This window comes from Vigna angularis, chromosome 1 (assembly GCF_016808095.1).
Source record: "Vigna angularis cultivar LongXiaoDou No.4 chromosome 1, ASM1680809v1, whole genome shotgun sequence".
Classification (NCBI taxonomy): Eukaryota; Viridiplantae; Streptophyta; class Magnoliopsida; order Fabales; family Fabaceae; genus Vigna; species Vigna angularis.
The window spans coordinates 1923937-1933432 of NC_068970.1; the positions used below are offsets into that span (position 1 = coordinate 1923937).

Below are 9496 nucleotides of genomic sequence, written 5' to 3' on the forward strand. Positions count from 1 at the left end.
TTGATTATAAAGTGTGATAATCGATTATTCCATCACTTTTTAAAAACATCTGAATTTTCTAGTTTAGATGCACTTAAACCTATATTCAAGTGACCAAATTGATCTTTTTAACACTATAATTGACGCAAAACATGTTTATGGTTAACAAAATTGAATACTACTTTGCTCATTTGGAACTGACGACACACTTCCTACCACAAAACACAACGCTAAACATTTTTCAAATTAAAAAAAAATTACAAACTGATATATAATTACATTATTTATTATTCGTTAATTATTTAAACCGTATTATAAAAAACAAAGTCAACAAAAATTAGATCCAAATTAATATTTATACTAAATTATTTATTGAAAAACCCAGAACGACAGGGAGAGAAGTGTTATATTTGCAATGCCTATGGCTGAAAGTTGCTCCATAGTACCTTGGCATATTAGGCAGTGTCAGTCTTCTGCATCTAAAAAGTCGTCTAACTTAGGGATGAAAAAAAGATGACATGACTTTCACATGTAAAGTGAGTGCACCGATATGAAGTGAGTTCTTTGAGTTCTTGGGTAAACCTCACTTGTTAGTCATTCCCAGCCTACCACTAACCATTCACACTAACAATAACAAAATGTTACTACATATCTTAACGGTGCATCATATCATACCCTACTTCACTAGGTTTATCTAATCTAAATAAAAGAAAACAGTCTCCATTTTTGCTCCCAGGCTGAAACAGGGATATTCACTCACCCACGGTCTTTCATCTCAAGCCAAAATAGTGTGTTGGTAGAGCACCGGGATCAAGTTCCCAGAAATCTCTGAGATTGCCATGCTCTTCTGTCAGTTTGAAAGCTGGGATTTGGTGGGAGAACCTAAGCAACTCTTTTCTTGGTATTCTCAGCTTGCCAGATGATCTTTCATTTGATTTGCCTCTGAAAACGGAATTAAACCCACTGACAAACTCCAGAACTAAGACAATAATGAACAAATCAGTTTCTTCGATAACTTCCACTATGTCATACTCCCAATTTTTCAACTCAGAACACTTCATTTTATTTGTCCATTTTCTATATAACGCCCAAACTTCACCTTTCCTCGGAAAGATCGCATATTTTGTATTTGTATTCTTTCCAACAGATTCAGCATGCACTTGATGTGAAACACAAGAGGTTGTATTAAAAATACTGAAAAATTCATCTGTTTTATTAAAGTTATATCGACCGCATGAAATAAGCACACCCATATCTTTGTCCTCCCATTCAGTGGTGTTCTCTGGTAGCCAGTAGCAAGTAAGCCAGGAAACATGCAATTCAAGATCAGGACTAGTCACAATCTTATTAATGCGACCGTAATATTTTGGCAATCCATCCTCGTCACTGTAAAATGCCCAAATTTGACCAATCTGAAACTTCTCAAGGGATCTCCCGGCGTCAAAATTAAAGAAATGAGTATCTGGAATTTCAATTGTTTCTAGTACCAGAGAAGCACACCAATCATTGCTGCCATTAACCTCGGGAGTGGACCTACCTCCCTCAGACATCAGGGATTCTGATCTATCTGAAGTGCCTGTATTCTCACAGCCAGATGAGCCGTCACCAACCTTCTCTTCAAAATGTGCTGGCAAAGCTCCAGGATCAAGTTCATAAGATCCTGAGGGTACACCAGCCCTTTCCTCACCAGTCATTTTGAAAGATGGAACCCTGTGAGAGAATTTAAATAACTCCCGTGGTGGAATTTGAAATGATTTTTTAGATTCCTTTATATTTTGAAGGAAGATACTTACAAAACCTTTCAACTTAGTCAAGTAGACAACATATACACCCTCATCTTCAACATAATCTGTCAAGATTTCAACAAACTCATATTCATACAGCTGGTGAGATTTCGCATCCATGTACCATTTAATATCCCAATTTTTAAAAAGGGCCCAAGTTTCTCCCTTTCTAGGATACACTTTAAAAGTAGTGCGGCTAATTTTTTCACACAAAACCAGATGAGAGAACATCAGATGATCTTCCGTGACATCAGTGTCACCAAGTTTATATTTCCCACACGCAACAGGCAATTCCTCGTTCACCCAGTTCATTTCATCCTTCCAGTCTGGATGTGATTCGAACCATGTTAACCGCAGTTTGAATCCAGGAGATAGAACTTTCCTGATTAAAGCATAGAATCTAGGCATACCTTCTGCTGAGTCATAAACAGCCCAAATCTGCCCAGCAGCAAAACATTCTTTTCTCTTGTCCTTGTCAAAATCACTGAACTCTGCATCAAGGAAGGCATAAACATTTGGTTGATTTGATACTTTAGAGGTTGAATTTGGAGAATGCTCTGAGGTTTCATCCAACTGCTTTGCCCCTCCCACCACATCTTTTCCCTTAAATGTGTTAGTTTCCTCATTTCTTCCTGAATACAGGTGCTTTTTCTGATTTACTTCTTTGTGCGCAGCAGGTAAATCATTAGGGTCATTCATTTTACTTTTCTCACCATCATCAGTGCTGTTCAAATTCTCCTTGTAGGAAACCTGATGCCTTTTCCGGGTAGATCTGCGTAGATGCCCTTCTCTAGTAGTTGAATGGTTTTCTACTTTGGAATAACCATCCTTTCCAGCAACTCCATCTTCTTCAGAATCACTGTGGATCAAAGGAACAGAACTTTCACTGGATTCTGCCACCTGCTTCTTTTTTCTCTTTCCATTATGTTTTCGAGAAACACTAGCAGGTAACTTTTTATCAGATGACCCCATATTGGACTTCTCAGCATGTGAATTGCTTTGAGATCCAGCACCTACCTTGAAAGCACCATGATTCAAACCACCTTTCTGCTGGTCAGAAGCTTGCTGGGTTGAATTAGATGCCGGAGATGACCCTATATTGGATTTCTTAGCATGTGAATTGCTTTGAGATTCAGCACCTACCTTGAAAGCACCATGATTCAAACCACCTTTCTGCTGGTCAGAAGCTTGCTGAGTTGAATTAGTTGCAGGAGATGGTGTACCTTGTTTTTCCACTTCATATGCAACAAAGGGCCTGTTACATTGTTGACAGCGAAGAGATTTCTTTAAAATTTCTTTGTAATATTGATACTTAACAGAACAAAATGGGCAGACTGTCCAAAATGTATCTCGTGCACCATTTTGCTGCTGCTGCTGCTGCTGAGAAGTTGAGCTTGTAAAATTAGACCTAACATTCCTCCCTGCAGTAGTATTAAAATGTGATGTAGCAGGTTTGTTCTTCGGAACTCTACGCTTCATGTCAAAAACAATACGTTTTTCTCTGTCCAGAAGTACTCTTTGAGCTTCCCCAATCAGCTTAAATGCGGCTTCAGCACCAGCAAACTTGTTTTTGTCAGGATGGAGTAGGAGGGCAAACTTTCTATATTGCTTCTTAATTAGTGCATCAACAGCTGTCTGTTCAACCTGAAGAATTTCATACCAATCTATTTCATTACCATACAATTTATTCTCAGCACAGCAGTGCACATCACAGACAACAAGCATTTGAGCAATATTTTCCAGATCAGGGTACAGCTGCTGAGCCTTAAGAGCAATTTTACGAGCCCCTGCAAAATCCCTGTTTTCCATCTTCTTTTCAGCAATGTTCTTGGCCCTTAAGGCCTCTTCTTTATTGCAGTCCATCAAAAAACCACATCCCAGAACCTTTTACTGGGTGTTGGGGCCATGCGAAATGGCCAAAAAAGGGGCATCCAATCCAACTTTCAGAAGCAGCTAGACCAATATCAAAATACAGAGAGTGACTAAATCTTCCAACATCCCACCAGTCCCCCAATCAATATATAGATGCCAAATTCATATTCACCCTGCATATTTTTAATAACATGCAACAATTAAATCCTAAATCACCGATTCTGAAGTATGTAGATTACTCTTGAAAAATAGATTCATTGATGTTCAAAACAAATATATAAAAATATGAGCAACGGAGGTATATATGTTTTGGATCGTTGATTGCATTATAACAAGAGCAGTACAATACAATAAAACCAACTTAACAGACTCTATATGATCACGTCTCGCGGTATGTGACTTTTATCAGACACGAAACAAGCTGAATATCTACAGAATAACAGTGGCGACAGATTAAAATACCTGAATACAACATCAAAAAGCGATAAAAAAAGTAAAAAGCCTTCAACACCACAACCAAGTCAAAACGTGCAAGGAAAGAAAAGCATTCAACAATAAACTCCAAAACCATGACATATTCAAATAATAGGTAAAACCCTAACTATTTCGGAAAAACGGAAGGAAAAAGATTTGTAGAAATAATTTAAAAGAAAAAAAAATGGAAGCAAGTGTTACATTACGCGTGAAGGAAGACATTAGTTTTGAACTTCATGCCAGGGTTAAGAATCTGAACATGCATTAACATAAATACAAAAGGGACAAGGAAATGAATGCAAAATAAAATAGCTTAAAGCACTAACTGAAAAAGAAAGGGAAAAACAAAAGGGGATTGCAAAAGGTTAGGCAATGGGGTTGAACGGACCTTCGGAAGAAGGGAAAGGAAACGAAAGGGCGATGACTTCTCACTTCTGAAAGTGACAGAGAAAAACATGGAGACATGGGCACCTTCGTAAATAATCACAGTGTTGTGGGCCTTCAATTTGGATTTTTCAAGTCCAACCCAACATTTTTTAACCCGATCCAACTAAAAAATAAAATTTTTAGGTTTGAAAATTATTTTTTTTAAAGCTAGATATTTATGAATTTGGTTTATACAACAAAGAATATTCTCTATGGCTTAAAATATAAAATGGTCATTTCAGCTTGGTCTTCAAATGCATACACAATTAAAACTTGTCACAAAAACAACGTGTTTTAAAATGCATTTTGCTACATAAAATGATAACTTTTGATCTTTAATATAATTAAAAATAAATAAAAAACAAATCATCATTTTTAAACAATCTTTTAACAATCAATACCTTCTTCTTTTTCATTATTAAACATCTTTAATTTCATTATCTTTATTAATAAAAGATTTTGTTATTATTTTATTTCCTAATATAAGTGGTATATTAGAAATATATCTCTATTTATTTATTATAAAATATTAACTTCCAAAATTTTGATTAAATAAGTTAAAAAAAATAAAATGATTTGTTGTCTATGAGCATGTAGTATTTATAGACATAAGAAAAATAAATAAAATCATTCATGATTTTAAAGTTAATAACTTATATTGATAATTCTCTATTTTGATAGATTCACCTGGTTTTGACAAAAGTTTGTGAAGGAGCATAATTAGGGAAACATTTATGAAGGGGATGGAAAATCCAACATTTATATAACTTCCCTTAATTGTTTAATGTAATTTTATCTAAATTTTAAAACTTTTTATGTTGCACTATTAAAGTATAGTCAGTTCCATTTGGAAGGTCTGTATTAGGGAAATTCTTCAAAAGGAGAAATGTTTATTCAAACAACATGTTACTTATTATAATTTGCACCTATGTTACATTTGCCTAATTTGGTCAAGGCAGAAGCAAAAGACATGAAATGAGACAAGTTTAAAGTTATTTTTTCTAAGCAAGTTGATCAGATTACTTATAATCATAATTATAGTAAATATTTTGTAATAATGGTAAGTAACTCACACGGCTGGCTTGAATAACATTAGGAAGTAAATAAATTTGTCCTTTTAATTATTATTTTTTAATTACTTTCAATTTTGATGAGAAATTTTACATTGACTTAACATAAATAAATGTATAAAAATTATTTTATATTTTAAACTGAACACAATACCATATTCAAGAAAAATAAAATGTGATAAGTTAGGCGATTAATAGCCACATATCATTTTGTAAGAACAAAATTGAATTTTTATAACTCATAATTCCGGAAGATTCCAAAAAAAAACTCAATTCTTTCATAAAATAAACTCAATTCTTTCATAAAATCAAGATTTAAAATGCTTCCATAAGAACACCCTTTCATCTCACGTGAAAATTGAAATTAAGTATATGCAATCACGATGTCAAACTATTACAGTAACAAATGATAAATAGTAGTAAGAATTTAAATTTGAATCTAGCTAAAGAGGAGATTAAATTATCGAATAATATATTTTATTATCATTATATTGCCACTCATCCTCAGGACATATGTTATAAGAATAATCACAGTCTTCTTGAGTCTCGTTTTCTATGAGTATTATTATCAATTACTTTTAGTTTTTCTTTCATTTATTTGATATGTGCTCAATCAGAGAAAATAGAAATGTCAATTTGGTTCACCCTGTTCTAACCCAGGTGACTTGAATTAAAAAAATTTATGGAACAAAAAACTTTTTTTATTAAAAAAATTCACATCAAAATAACCTATTGACTTTCTTTATAAACATGAAAAAAATATTATCCTTTTTAATATATTATTAGATATTGAATTTAGACTAGTCGGTGTTGAGTTTTAGTTTGAATATCTTTATCAAAACATTTATTCAAACTTCGATTAAATTTCAGAAACAACACCATCAAATTCAACGTAATTTCAATTATAAAAGACTTAATCGAATTCAACCAAATTTTTAAAATTTTGAAATTATCATCAAAGAAATTTAACAACAATAATATTCACATAAAGATTCAAATTATCTTTAACCCAAAGTTTTAAAACAAAATATTTATAAATCTTTTTTTTATATAATATTCAACTTTTTTATTTCTATTTTTACAATTAGACTTTCAATTGAATGCAAGCCTTTCATGTCACTACTAGTTCTACTAATAAGCCCTTTCCTCTATAAAACTCAATAGTTTTGATATTTTGATTTCAAAGAAGGTAAACAAGTTGATTTAGCCTTTTCATGTTTAAATTTTCAAGTTATCAGAATGAACAGGTTTTAAGTGAATTTTAACAGCAATAAATTTAATCTTTTTTAAATCTTGGTTTTTGAGTATACCTAAAGTTGGCTAAGAAACACAAGGAGAGTGTTTATAACACAACTATTTGTTGAAATCAATTAGAAATAACAAGCAGTATACTTTAGCCAACAATTAAAAACAATGCATTAAAAACAACTGTGTTAAAAAGTGTGCTGTTAATAAGAATTAGGTGCTTTCATTTGTTGCCAAAGGCAAAGACAGGGTGGGTTGTGCCTTATAGTTTGAAAGAACTTAAACTAATCTGGGGTGTCACCAAAGTTGAGAATAAAAATTGTATATGAAAATATTTTCACTAGTTTAGGAAGGTTCTCCAATACCAAAATGAATAGGTCATGCATGTCTGATTTCCAATTGAAGAAAGTGAAGTATCTTAGATATCTCAGGCATGAAGGGATAGGCATTGTTTCCAGATACAAAAGAGGTCATCTCGTTTCTTATCTCAATCCAACTACTACCAACCACTTTCTTTACCCCCTGATCAACCATTGCCTTCCGAACTGTCTCTGCATTCTTCCACTGCCCACTTGCACAATACAAATTTGACAACAACACATAACCAATCTCCTTTTCAGGCTCCAACTTCTTTAGATATTCTCCCACACGCCTTCCGGTTTCTAAATCTCCATGTGCATAACATGCTCCTAGTACAACCTCCCATGAATTGCTCCTACCTTTGCTGCTCTTTGAATACTTCTTAGCTAAACTTCTTGCTTCTGCCACGTATCCACCGCGACCAAGCATATCCAACATGCATGCCACATGGTCCATTCCATGGGAAAATCCAAATTCCAAACTCATGGATTGAAAGAACTCAAAGCCCTCGTTTATAAGCCCCAAATGGCTGCAAGTCATTAACAGCCCTGTGAAAGTTACTTCATCAGGTTTCACACCAGATGCCACCATTTCTCTGTATAAACCTATGGCCTCATTGGCCTTCCCATGCAGTCCAAATGCAAATAACATTGAATTCCAAGAAACCAAGTCCTTCTCACGAATGCCATGAAATGAAAGCCGTGAACCTTCTATGTCCCCACATTTTGCATACATATTAACCAAGCTATTCCCAACATATAAATACTTGTCTAAACCATGACGAATAATGCAGCCATGGATCATTCTTCCATGAACCAGTATCGCCAAGCTAGCACAAGCATGAAGGACTGCTCCAGCTACCAGATCATCAAGCTCCACAGATCTTTTTGTCATGTCTAAAAACATACTTAAAGCTAGCTCTCCATTCCCATTTCTCGTATACCCTGCAATCATAGAAGTCCAAGAAACAATATTTTTCTCAGGAGCTTGCTGGAAAGCAAGAAAAGCGTTATGGGTATCCCCTGATTTCATATGAGCGTCAATGATGGCATTCCAAGACACTTGATTAAAACATCCAAAGGAGTTAAACACCCTTATGGCGTCATCATGACATTCTAATTTAGCGTAAAAGCTTAAAATCGAGTTATTTACCTCCATGTAAGAGCTCCAACCAGATTTTACCAGAAAACCATGCATCATGCATCCGTATAGCATCTCCATTGACTCAGCACAAGCGTTCACGAGAGCACTAAAAGTCCACTGATCTGGCTGACACAAACTCTCACACATCTCTTTAAACAAATGCAAGCACGCTTCAACTTCACCGCAACGAGCATGACCCGCAATCATTATATTCCAAGCAATCACAACCTTTTCAGGCATGCTGCGAAACAGTTTAATAGCCGTATCAAACCGGTTAGAGTTGGCATAAGCAAACAGAAGTGAACACCATGTCACTTCATTGTTATCACTCATCTCATCATACACTTTTCTTGCAGCATCAGGATGCAGACACTTGCCATACATGTCAATGAGCGAGTTAGCCACAGGAAGACAAGACAAGTAGCCTGATACAATTACCAAAGCATGTAGTGTTGCTCCAAAACGAAGATGGGACGCACCAGCACATGCGTTTAAGGCTGCAGAGAAGGAGAAGTTGTCGAGTTTGGAATGGGATACTCTCATGCTGCCAAAGAGACTAAGACTCTGCTGGTAAAGTCCTAAGTGGGAATAGGCTGTTAGCATAGCATTCCATGCAACCAAGTCTTTATGAGGTATTTCATCGAACAGTTTGCGAGCATGGCTGATTTTACCCAAACGAGCCAGTTCTACAATCTTAGATGTAGTGCGGAACAAATAAATGCGCATGCCATTCATTCAGATTTTAGTTTTCTAAGAACTAAGCTTTGAAGCAGCTATGCCACAACCACAATTGTATAGTAGCTAGCTGAAAATCTGAAACTGATGCGTATTCTCTGTGACAAAATACTTTTGTTTTTCATTGGTTACTAATAATTTTTGGCACTTTTTTTATACGGAATATTTGAACTTAATAAGGACAGATACACCTTACTCAACTATGTTTATTTGAAATGAGGACTGGTTGCAGGTATCACTCGAAGTGAAAAATATCCATCTCATTTCCTAGTTTTTTCATTTATTTACATATTAATTTGAAATGATATTTATTTAGATATTCAGTTAAGTATTACTCATGTTCGTATTTAATTAATGTAATTTTTTTTATTAAAATTGAGACAAATTCAAATAATGATAGATTCAATT

General features: G+C 34.6%; 2 protein-coding genes across 2 annotated transcripts; both read right to left on the bottom strand.

Annotated features, from left to right (window-relative positions):
• Positions 1-316: 316 nt before the first annotated feature.
• On the bottom strand, positions 317-4567 carry LOC108321430 (uncharacterized). Its single transcript, XM_017553178.2, has 2 exons — positions 4498-4567; positions 317-3808 (listed from the first exon to the last, which is right to left on the bottom strand). The coding sequence occupies exon 2, from the start codon at positions 3624-3626 to the stop codon at positions 750-752; it is 2877 nt and encodes a 958-aa protein (XP_017408667.1). The 5' UTR covers positions 3627-3808; positions 4498-4567; the 3' UTR covers positions 317-749.
• Positions 4568-7156: 2589 nt separating this feature from the next.
• Positions 7157-9256, bottom strand: LOC108338582 (pentatricopeptide repeat-containing protein At2g36980, mitochondrial). The gene has a single exon (XM_017575544.2). It carries the CDS (start codon positions 9086-9088, stop codon positions 7229-7231), a length of 1860 nt encoding a protein of 619 aa, XP_017431033.1. The 5' UTR covers positions 9089-9256; the 3' UTR covers positions 7157-7228.
• Between the last annotated feature and the right edge of the window lie 240 nt (positions 9257-9496).

What these genes read in the sequence shown, in the direction of transcription:
- LOC108321430 (XM_017553178.2), bottom strand. Translation starts at nt 3,626, where the DNA reads ATGGACTGCAATAAAGAAGAGGCCTTAAGGGCCAAGAACATTGCTGAA.
- LOC108338582 (XM_017575544.2), bottom strand. Translation starts at nt 9,088, where the DNA reads ATGAATGGCATGCGCATTTATTTGTTCCGCACTACATCTAAGATTGTA.